Genomic DNA, 18,146 nt, shown 5'->3' with positions numbered 1-18,146 from the left:
TGGTTTACCTAATAAAGGCTCTTAAGTGCAAATATGGCAGTGCTGGCCAGTTATCACAATCTGCTGTCATCACAACACTATTTATTATTAGTTGCTGTTCATCTTTTACCGTGCCCAATCTATAAATTTAACATTCTCATAACTGTGTATATAGGAAACACATAGCCCACCCGAGGGTGGCCACTATCCCTAACCTCAACATCCACTGGAAGTCTGAAACACATAAGTAGGGGAAACGGGGGACACCTTATACCAAACAGAACTGAGTCACTAAAGCTGGCTCGATCCAGTTCTCTTTGTGACCTGAGGACACACTTGCCATCAGTCCTTTGGTAGAGAGGAGAGGGCTCCTCTCCTCTGAACACAGAACTCGTCGGCTTCACACCAGCACCCACCTTCACACTCATTGTGCTGCTCCTGACCAGCAGGCCGCCAGAGCCTCTGATTGTAACCTGCACAGCAGCGATTACACGTGTCTCCACAGGTATGGTGCTGGCATTCGCATCGGAACCTGAGCATAAAGGCAAAGCATATTTTGGTCACTGAAAAGAGGTGGTGTGGTGGTGTGATATGGTATGGTATGGTGGTGGTGGTGTGTGTAGTAGTACCATGGTATGGTGGTATGGTGGTGTGGTGGTGTGTATACTGGTGTTATGGTGTGGTGTGGTGGTGTGGTATAGTAGTGTGGTATGGTGATGTGGTATGGTGTGGTGGTGTGGTGGTAGGTGTACTGGTGTTATGGTGTGGTGTGGTGGTGTGGTATGGTGGTGTGGTGTGGTGGTGAGGTGTGGTGTGGTATGGTGGTGTGGTGTGGTGGTGTGGTATGGTGGTGTGGTGTGGTGTGGTGGTGAGGTGTGGTGTGGTATGGTGGTGTGGTGTGGTGGTGTGGTATGGTGGTGTGGTGTGGTGGTGTGGTATGGTGGTGTGGTGTGGTGGTGAGGTGTGGTGTGGTATGGTGGTGTGGTATGGTGGTGTGGTATGGTGGTGTGGTATGGTGGTGTGGTATGGTGGTGTGGTATGGTGGTGTGGTGTGGTGGTGTGGTGTGGTGGTGTGGTATGGTGGTGTGGTGTGGTGGTGTGGTATGGTGGTGTGGTGTGGTGGTGTGGTATGGTGGTGTGGTGTGGTGGTGAGGTGTGGTGTGGTGTGGTGGTGTGGTATGGTGGTGTGGTATGGTGGTGTGGTATGGTGGTGTGGTGTGGTGTGGTGGTGTGGTATGGTGGTGTGGTGTGGTGGTGTGGTGTGGTGTGGTGTGGTGGTGTGGTATGGTGGTGTGGTGTGGTGGTGTGGTGTGGTGTGGTGTGGTGGTGTGGTATGGTGGTGGGGTGTGGTGGTGAGGTGTGGTGTGGTGTGGTGGTGTGGTATGGTGGTGGGGTGTGGTGGTGAGGTGTGGTGGTGAGGTGTGGTGGTGAGGTGTGGTGTGGTGTGGTGGTGTGGTATGGTGGTGGGGTGTGGTGGTGAGGTGTGGTGGTGTGGTATGGTGGTGTGGTGTGGTGGTGTGGTGTGGTGTGGTGTGGTGTGGTGGTGGTATAGCATCAAACTCAGAGAAATCCTCCTGCCTTAGTTTGAAAACTAGTTTGACTTGGTTTGATTTAGATGTTTTGTTTGTGGGAGATTGGTTCTCATTGATCCCAGACAGACCTTGAACTGACTACGTGGCTGAGGAAGACCTTGAAGTTGTATTATCCTGCTTCTATCTCCCAAGTGCTGGGGCTACCTGGTTTATGGGTTCTGAGTTTATGTGGTACTAGAGATCAAACCCAGAGATTTATGATTGTTCTATGCGTACTCTACCAGCTGAGCTACATCCCCAGAGCCAGTGTAAAGTTTTTATTTGGATCAGTTCTTCCTGCTAGTCTAGCATGGGCAAGGTCATGAGATCAATCCCCAGCACCAAAATCAAAACCAATCCCCCCATGATATATGACACATACACAATTGTGGGGTCATCTGGAACACAGTCTCTGAGCAAGTACCAGAACAAGGCAATTTGTATACATTCTGTCAGCCCCTTCCCCGTTGTCTCCATTACCCAGATGGTAAAACTAAGATGCACAGAGAGTAACATACTTGCCAAAGGTCAAGTGGCAATAACAGAGAGCCAACCCTGATGTGCCAGTTCTTTCTCCCAGACCACATTATGTTACAATAACTAAACAACACCTGGTATGGTGGCTTGCACCTATTATCACCCCACCAGGGAGGCTGAAGGATATACAGGACCCAGGCTAGCCTGGGCTACAGAAAGAGCCTACCAATACACAATAGGTATAAATGAGTAAGAAATAAAAACAAGTGGGCAAGCAGGTACTAAGTTTCCCGGGGTGCATTGAGCATCACTTCTTCATCGAAACGTGCAGTGATCCTGGAAAAAGAACTTCTATGGTTTTGAACTCTCAGCCTATCCTCCAGCACAGAGATGACAATAAAACCACTGGAAAGCTCTCTGAGTACCAGGCTGTCCCAGGTTGCCCCAGCTCTATTGCAAGGCACATAGCTGGGATCATTTGTCAAGGCAAAGGTCTTAATAATTACAATCTCACATCTATCTCAGCCCTTGGCCTTGGAATGGAATGCCACACTCATATATGTTTGAAGGAAGACTCAAAACCATGTGGAACAGGCTGCTGGCTGGGCCTCTTGGGACCCCTACAACCCTTCTGTGAGAGGCAGCAGGAGGGTGGCATGACAGAAGAGTTACACTTCAAATAGAAGGTACCGTCCTTCTCCCTGCTCCACTGACTGCAAAGGCGCTGACATGGATTTAACTGGCACGGCATGATAGCTGGAGACTGTTAACATAATTTCAAAGAGGTGACAGTCTTTCTCTAATCCCAAATTATTGAGGCAGAGACTATATTCTTATGTTATGATTACAACACATAGCTGAGCAGTTATTAATCTATTCTAAACCTCTAATCCATTCTGACTAACTCCCAGAAAAAAAATCCCCATAATACTAGCATTTTAATATGTGTTATAGCTCTCTCTGCCTCAGATATTTTTCCCATGGTGACTTTTTAGGACCTCTCCTCTCCTCTCCTCTCCTCTCCTCTCCTCTCCTCTCCTCTCCTCTCCTCTCCTCTCCTCTCCTCTCCTCTCCTCTCCTCTCCTCTCCTCTCCTCTCCTCTCCTCTCCTCTCTCCTTCTCTCCCTCCCTCCCTTTTCCCTGACTGGCAGAAGTCCAGCCCTGTTCTCTCTTCTGCTCAGCCATTGGCTGATCAGGTTTATTGACAAGTCAGAGAACAAATGAGAATCTATATTTACACGATCTTAGAACAGGAGACACTTGAAACAAACATGACAATGCTATGTCTGGATTGCAACTAGATATGGGAGCTGAGAAATCAGCATCTGAATTATACAAGGATAATCTTCACACAGTGCACAATAACATTATGCCTACAGGAGACCACCTGGTCTTTCAGCAAGAGAGGTAGTCTCAGCTCAGCACCAATGAAATACTTGGCATATGTTGGCCAGAAAGAATATTTAAGCAACAAGGCTTGAGGAACATGAGGTCCAAATACATTCAAAGGGAAGTGTTGAGCATAGCACAGAAAAGAGCCTGGCACCTGTCTGACAGTGCTGACACGCCCAAGCCACTGTGGTACTAGTCTCAGTCTAAAGGTGAGGTAGCCTTTGGCCTTGCATCTACTGTAAAAATGTTTCAGACCTAGTCAAGAGAAATGCCTTTTCATGGATATCTCTATCTTATGTAGTCTTAACAGCTACAATCATCTTTCTCTCAAACAACTGACTGTTTAGGTTCTGATACAATAATGTATGAGCCTGGGCAGACTCCTGTTCATTTGACTGCTCGAAAGTTCAGAATCAAAAGTGTAATTCTGTTGCTATCCAGGCTGTGAGGTCAGGATGGCAAACTCTTGATTAAAACTGTTCTACTGATTGTCCAACATGGGCCTCCTCCGTCTGTCCGTCAAGTCACTGGGCCACCTCAGAGGATGGTTTCCTGTTCATACATTTAGCATCAGGTTACCACTGAACTCCTCTGTATCCGCAGAATTTAATTGAGACCGATTGTTATTTGACTAAGTCAATGCCTCTTTAATGGCAACCATGGAGGATTTTCTGTGGGGGAAGTGGGGATAGGGAGAGCTCATGCTAAACGAACCCCTAACATGCATTTCCACCTTTGGTGCCAAGCTCATCTTGAGGTAGGAGCTGTCAAACATGGCAGAAAACCCAGATTAATTACATTTCAAACCAGGGGCGGGAGCAATGGCTCAGCGCTGGCTGCTCTTCCAGAGAACATGGGTTAAGTTCCTAGCATCCACATGGTGCCTCACAACTGTCTGTAACTCAGTCCTAAGGGATTCAATGATCTCTTCTGGCTTCCTCGGGCACTGGGCATATATGCAGGTAAAGCATTCATGCACAAAAGAAAATTTAAAATAAAATAAAAACTAATATTTTTAAAAATTAAAAAACACAAGCAAAATCAAACTGTAGCTAAAAATTGTTAGTGGCCATCCAGCATGGTTGGGGATTTGGTAGCAGCATTCCATATGACCTATAGGGTGCTATGATTGGTTAGTCATGTCTGCCATAGACCCACTGGTAGTCTGGGAAGGAAAGGACGAGCTGACATACAGGGAACTCACATGCTCATACACATATACATCACCTTGTTGTGGATTCTGAAACATTCCTGTAGAGTCTTTAACAGGGTGTAAAAACCCATGGGAACAATTAGGGTTATTCATAGTGAGGTGAGGAGAGACCAGGCCACACTTACTGCTTTTCAGGGTTGTCAGCACTGCACGCCTCCGCATGGCCGTTGCAAACACACCGCCCACCAACACTGATATCCTTTATGCTATAATAATACTGCAGGACAGAGAACAGAGCATCAGCTTCCATGCAATAATACTGCAGGACAGAGAACAGAGCATCAGCTTCCAGAGACCACAGCACAGATGTGCTCTTACCAACTTCCAACCCACAGAACGGGTGGGCTTGGCTTTTCCCTGCTCTACACTCTTATGTCATTTCTCCTTGCTGACCTCAACACAAATGGGAGCACATTTGCTTGTACCTTGTCTTACAAAATGAATGCATTCATCAATCAATCTTAGTTTTTAAAAAAGCCTTTACAATTTTTCCATTAAAACAGGCAAATGCTTTAAATGCATGGAGGGAAATTTCTGAAATGAGATGATGCAAGTGTCTTAAGTTTGTTTACACATTAAGCATACATATTTGCCAAAAACGAATTTTGTGTCTACTATATGCAAATTGCCCCTCCAGGGTGTAGGAAAGGAGAAAATCTATTTTGAAAAATATTTGTATAGATCCAAATATCCAAAATATTGATCAGATTCACCTGTAGAAGGAGCCACAAGCTGTTGGCAGTTGTTGGAACCCTCGTAGTTCATATTCAAAAGGCTAAAGTTCAAACTCCCAAAGACCAGCCAGAGTTGGCTGCAGACCCAATAATGGAGGCTTAGCTGCTAAATCAGACCACACACACACACACACCACATATATACATACGTACACACACGCAGGGCATATCATTGTATCAGTCGTATGGTTAATCCATTCTAATCTCCCTGGTAGTGACTGAAAGAGCTCCTCACTGCCTGCCCAAATGCTCTGGATTTTCAAATGAAAGATACACACACACACACACAGAGAGAGAGAGAGAGAGAGAGAGGGAGAGAGAGAGAGAGAGAGAGAGAGAGAGAGAGAGAGAGAGAGAGAGAGAGAGAGAGAGAGAGAAAGTCTTATATTTAATATGACTAAATCAACTCAATTGTTGGGTCACTCCCAAACTTCCACATTGCTAACACCTCCCCTCCAACACTCTTGAATTATTATATTTTTGCTACCCTAAACCCAATTAGGGATACAGCTTGGGGCCGCTCTTCCCCAGCTCCTACATGATTATACTCTCTCTCTCCCTCTCTTCTACCTCTCAAGCCTGCATCTCTTCCATTCCTGGCAATGGTGATTCTTCCTCTCTCTCCTGTGTTCCTTGCCCAAGGACCCAAAAGTCCTGCCTCTGTCTCCCCATCCAGCCACTGGCTGCTGACAACTTTATTTACTTATCAAAGCCAAGTAGGGACAGGGACACTCAGCATCTTACACCCAGACATGTGAATTCCTGTGTAATTTTGGGAACTCAATTACATAATACAAGCAATAAATCAAATCCACTACAAAACATAGCCAAGACACACACATACACAGGACACATCATGACCAAGACACACATATGCACGCACACACGCACGCACGCTCAAGACATTTCAGAGGCCCAGTTGCTCACTCTATTTCTTTCAAAAGTCCCAAGGTTCTGAACTTTTCAGGACTCTGTGGGTTCTGGAGAAATGTGGGGTGTGGAACAATCTTTCTCCCTGGGCTGTGCTGCCTGTCAGAATGCCTGTCAGCAAGTTAAGCCTCTGTAGTCATGGGGACAAGAGTCCCTGTCCCTCTGCTGTAGTGGCACATCATCCTTTTCAGAAGCCCTATTCATTCAGTGCCGGGGCTCTGTTCATGTTCCCTAACTAAGTACTGATCTAAAGCCAAAGCATCCCTACAACACCTTACATAGCTCAAGGACATCACTTTACTTAATACTGGATCGAATCAGTGTTGCCAAGGCGTTGCGACCAGTTAACAGCATGGGGTTCTGCTGTCTGCCATGGAGCTTCCACAAAGGCACGCAGGATGGCTGGTGTTGCAATGCACTGTTAGAGAAGCAGCTTGTGTTGGGTGGGGACAGGCTGGTATATGTGGCACACTCTATAAGGCACTTGATGGAAAAGGCAGTACTCACAAAAAATGCACTAGATAAATATGAGTGCAAATTACGGGCTGAGGCTTATCTTGCATGAATGGGACCACAGAGTCATTCCGATATCTTCAACATGCTCATGTGTGCATCTACACACACGCACACACACACACACACACACACACACACACACATCTTGCAACACTCACAAAGGTAATTGGAAGAGCAGAGGGACAATTGGAAGAGGTAAGCTGAGGCCTAGCAGTTTGGCAGAATGCCCAGCTCATCCTTGTAAATACTCATCATTGAGCCTCTCTACCAGGAGTTCAGAGAGAGCTAAGAGTATGGGAAATGCAGATGTGCCACCTCCAGATAAGACCTTTCTGGAAAATCCTCAAAACTGTAACACATCTCTCCCAGGCTGCCACCTCCAACCTCTGCCTATTAACTACATGCCTACTAACTAAAATGGCAAACTCTAGAAGGCACAGTGGGCATCTTCCAGCCAGCCTGCTAGGTAGACCTGGCCCCTTGCCCTTGTGCTGACCCCTGTCAGCAGCAGCCATAGGCTTTCAGGCTCCCTAGCTTCCTGTTGGGTTGGGCCATTAGGCACTTGCAGGAGAAGAGCGAGCTCAGGGCACCTGTCCTGACTGGCTCCCTCTGTCCCTAGAATCCATGGTACCATTCTAACTGAGGATGGGAGATGCTCCCGTCGATCTCCCTCAGAGTACAGAGTACCGGTGTTCACTGTCACATGTTCTACACTAGATCACATTACTCAGCCTCTTTTCCCAAGGAGGGGCTACACTAGAACCAGATCGTCTTGGTGGAAGTGACGTCAATAGCTTGGAGCACGTGGGTTTCTTCTTTTTCTCTTTCATCTGCTGCACTGCTGCAGGGAATCCAAAGGAGAATTCTCAGGAGAAACGAGGGGTCTGGTACCCTGAGTGACCACACAGGCACGGTCTCAGCTGCTGATGCACACTAGGTGGTGACAACAACCCTTGATTTTTCTTCAGCCTCTAACATTTGGGGGCTGTCGGTTACAGCAAGAATTAGCCCACGTGCACTAATACCAGACTCACTATAACCATATATTGGATATAACAGTGTTTTTTTTCTTTGAGATTGAACCCAGGTTTCTGCTACTGAGCTAGATTAACAGCTAAGTCGCCCAGGCTGGCCTCAGACAGACTCACTTTGCAGGCTAATCAGGCCTTGTGTTTTCAATCCTTCTGCATCTGCTTCTTTAGCTGCTGGGATCACAGGCCTACACCACCAGGCCTGGCTGATTTTTCTGCAAATAGCTAATATCTATTTTAGACAGGAACCACCCCTCTGCCTAAGTAGCACTGGCTGGGAAAGGTATTTGGAAGAATTTAACTTAGTTGGCAAGCAAAACAAACAACAAAATTAAGACGCTTAAGACTCACCCGGCGCGTGACAGTGGGGTCTCGCTCTGCCTTGGAAATAAGATGCCCGAGGAGGGTGTTGGTTCTCAGAAATCGCAAGCGGATGTTTGTTGCCTTAGTAAACTCCCTCAGAGTGTCAGAGAAAGCAAACTTCTTTGCACCTGGACGACCATTTATCAAGGATACAACAATCTAAAAAAGAAAGAAAGAAAGAAAGAAAGAAAGAAAGAAAGAAAGAAAGAAAGAAAGAAAGAAAGGGAGAGAGGGAGAAGGAGAAGGAGAGGAAGAGGAAGAAGAAGAAGAAGAAGAAGAAGAAGAAGAAGAAGAAGAAGAAGAAGAAGAAGAAGAAGAAGAAGAAGAAGAAGAAGAAGAAGAAGAGAAAAGCAAAGCAAGGCACACCAAAGGAAAGTCCTTTGCTCAAAATGTAGCAACAAAACACTACAAGTAACATATGCCCCCAAAGCACCTGGTTCTCACAGGAGCCCCTGGACGTGCTGAGTCCTCTAGCTCTGACTTTGAGAGTCAGAAGAGTGTTAGCTCTTGGTTCTACATTTAAACCTAGTCTTTGGGAAGATGTTTCTTCCTTAACCTCTGTTCTAGCCGGTGGCTGTGGAGGGGAAACTATGAAACGTTGGAGAGCTCCTGTTATGTCTATAAACACAGTGAAATGATTCTGCCCAGGAGCATCAAGGAAAGGAGACTGACACAATCAACCGAGCAGCGGCCTCAACCTAACGCTGCAGTCCTTTATACAACTCCTCATGGTGCGGTGACCCCAACCAAACAATTATTTCGTTGCTACTTCATAATTGTCATTTTGCTACTGGAAACATAACGAAAGTATCTGATATGCAGCCCCTATGAAAAGGTCATTTGACCCTGGGGGTCGCGAACCCACAGATTGAGAAACTCTGTTCTAAATGCTGTTGAAAATGTGGACAAGAACAACAGCCTAGGGTCTCGTGTTTCCTCAGCTGATGAGATCCCAGCCTTGATGCTTTGAAACATAAGCTATTCACCGGCCAGACAGTATTAATAGGATAGAGCTACTTGAGTAACATCTCACACTCCTAAGGAGAGTTCATTTGAAAGTCTGTTTATAGTCCTATATTCACCATTTCCATGGAGTTCTGCCCTGACTGTCCCCACCTCTTCCACCTCCATGTTGGCTTACCACTGCTGCCTGACACCCACACAGCCCCCCTCCCATGTCTCAGTCTCACTGGAATCTGCATGAAGAGATGGGAGGGATCAACACCACTTACCAGTGACCCACCCACCTTCTAAGTCTGTCACCAGAATTCTGAGATCTGTGGACCCTGGATCCCAAACTCTAGCTTCCTGGGGAGAACCCAGGGCCCCAAACAGAACTTCCAACCAATTCATGAGTCTTTGGTGTTACAGCCTCCCAAAGCTGATTACCTCGCCATTTTCCAGAGGCACGATACGGGAATACTCCGTGACACAGAGCATCTGGTCGTCCTGGGTAATTGCCATGTTTGCTTCTTGCCCAAACTGTTCTACACAATCTCTTCTAGAATCTAGGAAGGAAGTAATTGAACATGATCACACATTGCTTTCTCCTCCGCCACTTCAGATGCCTTGTGTTTCCTTAGGAGAGATGAAAAGAGAAGAACCAAGAACTCCTGTACTTCTAGATGAAGGCTTAGGATAAAGTTTTTAATTCATGAAAAAGAAATACCCGATATTTCAGTTCAAGTGCCCTTCAGGAACCACAGTTGAAGATATGTTATTAACTCTTCATGTCTCAAGTAAGCAAAAGTGCTGCTCCCTGGATTCATCGTGTGGTCCTGAGACACTGAGATGGTTCAATAACAAAGATAACAGATTCAAAGTAAGTAACCTGAAGCCTAGGATGGAGTTTGTTCCTGACTCATCATAAAAGGAGAGCACAAGTGGCAGCCCACTTACAGGCACCTTGCACCAGTTGGAGCAAAATTATTATAAAAGGAGTTGCACCCTTCATTCCACATATGTGCATGTGGGAGCCTTAGAATCAGCACATACGTGACTGAGAAATTGGGCTCTTTTGAGAACAACTTAGAAGGTCCAAGCCCTACCTAGCCACACTGAGACCCTTTTTTTTTAGAAAACTAAATCCATAGCCTTAGACAGTTTCAGATACTCAGAGCCCCTCATAGCACAGAAGGCAAGCTTACTTACGTGCAAAATACTGCCATGGTGAGTAGGTGTTCCCAAAGTCGACAGATCTTTCCAGGACCCAAAGATCAGGGCGGGGAGAGTTTGCAAATTTGATTAAGATATAAGCCACATGGAAGAGCTAAAAAAAAAGAGAGAGATACAGTTTGTCTGGACTGGGAGTATGGCTAAGTGGTAGAGAACTTGCCTAGTATGCAACAGGCCTTGGGTTCAATCCCCAGGACCAGCAAAAGAAAAGATTAAAGTCACTTTGTCCATGACTCTGACTGTTTCTCTAAGGCCTTGATTCCCAAGGCTATAGGATGCAGATCTTGTTTCTGCCTGCATGGTGGACATCTTTGCCCAGGAGTGGTTTGTCCGGCTCATTCTCAAAATCAACCATTTTCCCTTCTCCTCTAAGGACACGTGGTCACTGGTCCTACTGCTCCATCTTATCCATATCTAATCCCTGAATGTCAACCAGCCTGCACGGTCTCATCATGTCTATATATCAGGAGCCTGGTGGCAAGCACTAAGAATGTTGTGCTAAGTCCTTTGTGGAGCAAGAACCAGCAGAACAGCAAGAGCTTCTCTTAGGAGTGCCAGAGCCTGTGGCTCCAGGTATTGGAAAGATCAGAGCTGCAGCCTGAGACCTAAGCAGCTGTTATGGGTAGTGCCCCTCTTCCCGTGCCACTTACACTGCCATCCTCGCTTCCCAGATACTTTCCCTAGGACCAGTTTTCTTGTTTATTCTCATTCTCTGCCTATGACCAGAGTGACACAAACACGGGAAGAAATGAAGCTGGGCTCTGGTTTCTCCTGCTCTCTTAACCACTAATTCTTAAACTGCAAAGTACAACTCAGGAACACCCAGGACTTCTTGTGGTTTACTCCCCTCTCCCCTTCCTTAAAAAGTATCTGCTTTGCAGTTTGAGTTCTACAGTTCTATAATCAGGTGACCAAATTGGTGATTCTATAGACGAAATTTCAACCAAGGATCAAAAATGTTGAGGTGGAGGTTATCACACCATTCTTGTCTGTAGTTCCTAGACAATGCAGTATGCAACAAGCACTTACATCAGATTAGATTAGAAGTCATCTGTAGCCGGGCACTGGTGGTGCACGCCTTTAATCCCAGCATTTGAGAGGCAGAGGCAGGTGGATCTCTGAGTTTGAGGCCAGCCTAGTCTACAGAGTGAGTTCCAGGACAGACAAGGCTATACAGAGAAACCCTGTCTCGAAAAAAGAAGGAGGAAGAGGAGGAGAGGGAGGAGGGGGGAGGAGGAGGGGAAGGAGGAGGGGAAGAAGAAGAAGAAGAAGAAGAAGAAGAAGAAGAAGAAGAAGAAGAAGAAGAAGAAGAAGTCGTCATCTGTAGATTATATAAGAGGATGTGCATAAATTACAGTCAGGTGCAGCATTCTACACAAGAGACTTGCATCCCCAAAGGATACAGAGGGCAGAGGAAAACAAGTACAACCAACCCCAGGGATGCTGAAGGATAACAGCAGAGCACAGGCTAATTATCAAATCCTCATTATCATGTTAAGGAACAAAGACAGCCCCTGTTCTCCAACCCTCTGCCCCCCACCCCCGGCTGCATCCCAAGTGACAGATTCCCAGTGGCCTTCTAAGCAGAGTGTCTACTGCCATCAGTTTGTCCACTGGACCAAGAGAACAATGAACTCATCTGCCCAGGGAGAGGAGAAGACCAAGCCCTCATCTGGGATCCAAATGTGGGAGTGGTTAGTATGTGCAGAAACATCCACCATAGCTTTCTTCCTCATTATCATGTTAAGGAACAAAGACAGCCTCTGTTCTCCAAACCCCTTTGGGCTTAAGACTTCTCCCATGCAGATACTTCTCACTCCTACCTAGATTAGCCACACCTGCCTCCTTGGTCCAGCTGTCTAGCATAGCCCTGCCACTCCGTTTATCTGTATGCAGTAACTCCACCTCTGTTCAACTCCACATGATAAGCATGCTGAGCTTGCAGGGTGCTGAGGTTCTCCACTAAGGAGCTGGCCAGCTTTTCTGTGTCTTCTTCATTCCCTCACCAGCCCCATTAGGTCTGTCCCTAGAGCGGTGCTGAGGATAAATGCTATATGGTTATGAGAAACTATCTTTTCTAACAAGAATATTGGCAGTGCTCTGTTTCTGTAAATCCTTTAACTCACAGATTGGAAAACAAATGGGTTTTCGTATCTGCCTCTGCATTTAATCTCTAGTATTTTGGTTTGGGTGAAATATTTGAAAAATATCTTACCCCAGTTAGATCATTAATGGTAAAAATGAGATCCTTTTTCTGTATCCATTCCTCTGTTGAGGGACATCTGGGTTGTTTCCAGCTTCTGGCTATTATAAATATGGCTGCTATGAACATAGTGGAGCATGTGTCCTTATTACATGCCCAGGAGTGGTATAGCTGGGTCCTCGGGTAGTACTATGTTCAATTTTCTGAGGAACCACCAGACAGATTTCCAGAGTGGTTGTACAAGCTTGCAATCCCACAGCAATGGAGGAGTGTTCCTTTTTCTCCACATCCTTGCCAGTATCTGTTGTCACCTGAGTTTTTTATCTTAGCCATTCTGACTGGTGTGAGGTGGAATCTCAGGTTTATTTTGATTTGCATTTCCCTGATGACTAAGGATGTTGAACATTTCTTTAGGTGCTTCTCAGCCATTCCAGTTCCTCAGTTGAGAATTCTCTGTTTAGCTCTATTCCCCATTTTTTAAAAGGGGTTTTTAGTTCTCTGGAGTCTAATTTTTGAGTTCTTTGTATATGTTGGATATTAGCCCTCTATCAGATGTAGGATTGGTAAAGATCTTTTCCCGATCTGTGAGTTCCCATTTTGTCCTATTGACAGTGCCCTTTGCCTTACAGAAGCTTTGCAATTTTATGAGGTCCCATTTGTTGATTCTTGATCTTAGAGCATGAGCCAATGGTGTTCTGTTCAGGAACTTTCCCCCTGTGCCCATGTGCTTGAGGCTTTCCCCCACTTTCTCTTCCATTAGATTCAGTGTATCTGGTTTTATGTGGAGGTCCTTGATCCAGTTGAACTTGAGCTTTGTACAAGGAGATAAGAGAGGATCAGTTTGCATTCTTTTATGTGTTGACTGCCAGTTGTGCCAGCACCATTGGTTGAAAATGCTGTCTTTTTTCTACTGGATGGTCTTAGCTCCTTTTGTCAAAGATCAAGTGACCATAGGTGTGTGGGTTCATTTCTGGGTCTTCAATTCTATTCCATTGATCTACCTGTCTGTCACTGTACCAATACCATGCAGGGTTTTTTTCTTTTTTTAATCACTATTGCTCTGTAGTACAGTTTGAGGTCAAGGGTGGTGATTCCCCTCAGAAATTCTTATTGTTGAGAATAGTTTTTGCTATTGTGGGTTTTTTGTTATTCCAAATGAATTTGAGAATTTCTCTTTCTAACTCTATGAAGAGTTGTGTTGGAATTTTGATGGGGATTGCATTGAATATTTAAATTGCTTTTGGTAAGATGGACATTTTTACTATATTAATCCTGCCAATTCATGAGCTTGAGAGATCTTTTCATCTTCTGAGGTCTTCTTCAATTTCTTTCTTCAGAGACTTGAAGTTCTTGTCAAACAGATCTTTCACTTGTTTGGTTAGAGTCACACCAAGATATTTTATATTGTTTGTGATTATTGTGAAGGATGTAATTTCCCTAATAGCTTTCCCAGCCTGTTTATCCTTTGAATATAGGAAGGCTACTGGTTTGTTTGAGTTAATTTTATATCCAGCCACTTTGCTGAAGTTGTTTATCAGCTGTAGGAGTTCTCTGGTGGAATTTGGGGGGTCATTTAAGTATACTAACATATCATCTGCAAATAGTGATATTTGTGACTTCTTCCTTTCCAATTTGTATCCCTTTGTACATTTACACAATGGAGTACTACTCAGCTATTAAAAACAATGACTTCATGAAATTTGAAGGCAAATTGATGGAACTTGAAAATACCTTCCTGAGTGGGGTAACTCAGTCACAAAAGAACACACAGGTATGTACTCACTGATAAGTGGATATTAGCCCAAAAGCTCCAAATAACCAAGATACAATTCACAGACCATATGAAGCCCAAGAAGAAGGAATGCTTTTGTGCTTCTAAGAAGGGTGAACAAAATACTCACAGGAGGAAATATGGAATCAAAGTGTGGAGCATAGACTAAAGGAAAGGCCACCCAGAGACTGCCCCACCTGGGGATCCATCCCATATACAGCCACTGAGCCCAGATGCTATTGTGGATCCCAGGAAGTGCTTGCTGATGGAAGCCTGACATGGCTGTCTCCTGAGAGGCTCTGCCAGAGCCTGACAAACACAGAGGCAGATGCTCAGAGCCAACCATTGGACTGAGCTTGGGGACTGGATGGAGGAATTGGAGAAGGGAATGAAGGAGCCGAGGGGGTTTGCAGCCCCATGGAGTGAGCAACAGTGTCAACTGGCCAGAACCCCTGGAGTTCCCAGGGACAGGAATACCAACCTAAGAATACACATGGAGGGACCCATGGCACTTGTGACATATGTGGCAGGGGATGGGCTTGTTGGACAACAGTGGGAGGAGCGACCCTTGGACCTGAGGGTGTTCGATGCCCCACTGTAGGGGAGTGCCAGGGTGGGGAGGCAGAAATGGGTACATGGGGGAGCACCCTCATAGAAGCAGAAGGAGAGGAAGATGGGATAGGGGGTTTCCAAAGAGGAGACCTGGAAAGGGGAAAACATTTGAAATGTAAATAAAGAAAGTATCCAATAAAAAAGAAAAGAAAAAGAAAAAATGAGGTCCTTGGGGTTTATGGTCCTCCCGAAAGGACCAGTGCTCAGCGGCACCTCACAGGCTCTTGCCTGACTCTGAGGGACACCATTCCCTTATTGCATCTATTTTTCATGATAAGACGTCCTTTTGCTATTTCTCTGAAGGAACAAAGATTGTCCCAGCAGTAACTGACAGCCCTGAGTCCCAGCCAGTCCTGCTCCCTTCAGCCTTGTGCTTCACAGTTTTGGAAATAATACTGACCTGGGTATGAGGGTAACCCCACTGTCTACCATCACTCAGGGGAGAGGCCTGCTTGATACAGAAACACCAGAATTACAAGGTGGTCTGAACATCATAAAGCAACAGCTAAAGGTAGAAATAGAGGTTTCCAAAAGACACACACCATGATTGCAAGTGACAGGATTTATGGGAAATTCAAGAACTCATGTTTGGAAAGCTGTAACAAATATGGTCTTTCTAACTGCTTATACACCTGTTTCAGTCCTGTCAAAATTGTCACTTAGGTATGAGAATAAGATAAATGATAAATGAAGTGTTTTGAATACAAGAATCTGTGGCCTCCCTTCCCCCAGCCTGGAACCTGCTTGCTCAAGGGTGGAGCTACCTGCTCATTCGTCCTGCCACGCCTACTGCTGGACCCTGCCTTTGCTGCCTGGAGGCACACACGTGTTCGTCCTGCTACTGGACCCTGAGTTACTTGGCGGGAAATTGGGTTCCCTCCCCTTTCCTTTATAACTGAGTGTCTGAAAATAGTAAAATTGAGCTTTGATCAGAATGTTGTCTTAGCTCCATTCATTCTTCCGCCCCGTCTAGATTCCTCTCTTTTCAGCTCGAACTGCCATTCTCAGTTGAACCGTTCGTGTTGTGGACTGCGGGCAGGCCGCAACAGTTGGCGCCAGAACTGGGACCTGAAGAATGGCAGAGGGATGCTAAGAGAAACGACTGCTGTGTGGAGCTCCACAAGAAAGGAAAGGATCTTCATATCGGAGCATCGGAGCAATGGACAGGTACACATGCTAGCGCTAGCCTAAAATTTCAGTTTTGTAAAGTGTTGCTGAGGATGCGGTAGGATACGAATCAAGTTTGAATCAGTGCTAACCCAACACTGTTTCTGCTTGGGTCAGCAGCTCGTTAATCGGAACTAGATACGGAGACAGGCGGTGTGCCGCAGCTTTTTAGAAAGCTGCTTAGGTGGAAGAAGGAAGGGTTTAAAGTCATGGATCAGGTGGTTGTTTTTAGTTTTCAGGAGTTGTTTCAGGCCAGAGGAGTAAGGCTTGAAGTACAATTAGTAAGAAATTTTTTAGATAAGATAGATAGCTGTTGTCCATGGTTCAAGAAAGAAGAAACGATAGATTGTGGAACCTGGGAGAAAGTTGGTGAGGCCTTGAATATTGCTCAGACAGATAATTTTACCCTAGGTCTCTGGGCGCTTGTAAATGATGCTATAAAAGATGCAACTTCTCCAGGGCTAAATTGCCCTCAGACGTAGCTTGCGGTATCTCAGGAGGAGTGCCTATCAGAGAAGGCCTCCTCAGAAAAAGATCTTCTTAACTCAAAAATTGATAAATGTGGAAACTCTGATGATGGACTGAATTTTAACAAAAATCACTCAGATAGAGGAATTGCCCATTACCTTAATGAGAATTGGTCCTCTTGCGAATCTCCCGCTTCACCTATAGTCACCACTTCGGGAGGTGCTACTCATAGGGACACACGGCTAAGCGAGTTAGAGTTTGAGATTAAGCTTCAGAGGCTGAGTCTCTTAAGATATTTCTAGTTTAGATAATGATTAATGTGGTTCCTATCCTAAATAGTAAAATTTAAGATAAGATATAAAGCAATGCCTCTTTATTAAAGCGTTAAAGCTTGCTTTAATAGGTATTCATAGGTATTAATTGATATCCAAACTTCGTAATATGATAGTAATGCTTCTAATATTGATTTTAACAGTGATAAATTGTTTTAAACATAGGTTTTGCTTTCCCAAAGTTGTAGATATTATCCTAACCTTGCACAAAAACTTAAAAATTATGGTTAAAACTGCCATTGTTCCATTGACTGCAGCTTGCAGTTTGATTGCAAATTTAAGATTAATGCTCAGATTAAAAAGTATTTTACCTTTGAGTCAATACAGGGCTCTGGGCAGCCCCAGAGCGGCTTGTGGCCCTTTCTTTTGTTTTGCAAACAATGCCTAAAAAAGTTTTTCCCTGTGTTCAAGAAAATTTCTTTTTAACAGTGTTACAGATCTATTCAGATGTTTAAAATAATGCTTAAATTCAAAGATTTTTGCTTCTAGTAAACTGGTAATCACCAGAAAATTTTGCCTCTACGTATGGCTAATATAGCTTTACATTATGTAAGAAAAATGTTTATTGTTTCTGCTTCTTTACAAGAAGCCAAAAGTTTTAATCTTTCAGTATATATTGTTTCCTAAGTGGAAAGTATTTTATTAACTAATGCTTCTCAAGGGAAGTTTACCTTAAATCCTTGCTCTCACCCAAAAGATTCAGAGACAGTATCCTTTTATTATTTAGTGTTTTAGTTTACTACAAAAGGTTTTACAAAAAATAAAGAAAGCTTTTATAATTGTTGTTAATTGGTAATTAAAAATTAGTTGTGCCCAAGACAATTCTTCGGCCAGAAAAAACATTATTGTAAAGTCATTTTTCTCATCCTCCCAGCCAATCGTTGGCCCACGTGGGCCCAACTAGCTGCTGTGGGGCAAAGTCTTAAGACACACAGTTGCCCCTGTTCCCAACACAAATAATCTGGTTGTGTGCTGTAGATGGTGTTTTAAAATGCTGAACAATCAAACCTTAATTTATATATTAATAGTCAATGCTATATCTCTGAGCTCATAATTACTTAAAATTGTTCGTCCCTCAGGTACTATTTATTCTCACATTTACAATTGCTTATACATATTTCTAGTTAATAAATAAATAAATTATGCACGTGTGACTCTTAATAACTTTTCAAGCTTTCTAGTTACAACCGTTCCTTAAAAAAAAAAAAAATGA

At 44.5% G+C, this 18,146-nt stretch overlaps 1 protein-coding gene across 2 annotated transcripts in view; it reads right to left on the bottom strand.

Annotated features, from left to right (window-relative positions):
* The window catches only part of Lama3 (laminin subunit alpha 3), a 256,838-nt gene that overhangs the window by 180,954 nt on the left and 57,738 nt on the right, over positions 1-18,146 (bottom strand). For both annotated transcript variants that reach the window (XM_085833379.1, XM_085833380.1), the window contains exons 3-7: positions 10,357-10,474; positions 9,595-9,713; positions 8,194-8,364; positions 4,757-4,848; positions 396-511 (exon numbers count right to left, since the gene is read on the bottom strand). In XM_085833379.1, coding sequence (XP_085689505.1) covers positions 396-511; positions 4,757-4,848; positions 8,194-8,364; positions 9,595-9,713; positions 10,357-10,474 — 616 coding nt within the window. The remainder of the gene's footprint in view (positions 1-395; positions 512-4,756; positions 4,849-8,193; positions 8,365-9,594; positions 9,714-10,356; positions 10,475-18,146) is intronic.

Source organism: Mus caroli, unplaced genomic scaffold (assembly GCF_978045245.1).
Source record: "Mus caroli unplaced genomic scaffold, Mus_caroli_1 scaffold_19, whole genome shotgun sequence".
NCBI classification, from domain to species: domain Eukaryota; kingdom Metazoa; phylum Chordata; class Mammalia; order Rodentia; family Muridae; genus Mus; species Mus caroli.
Note: the sequence above shows the minus strand (reverse complement) of the source record. Positions and strands in the feature narration are given on the sequence as shown.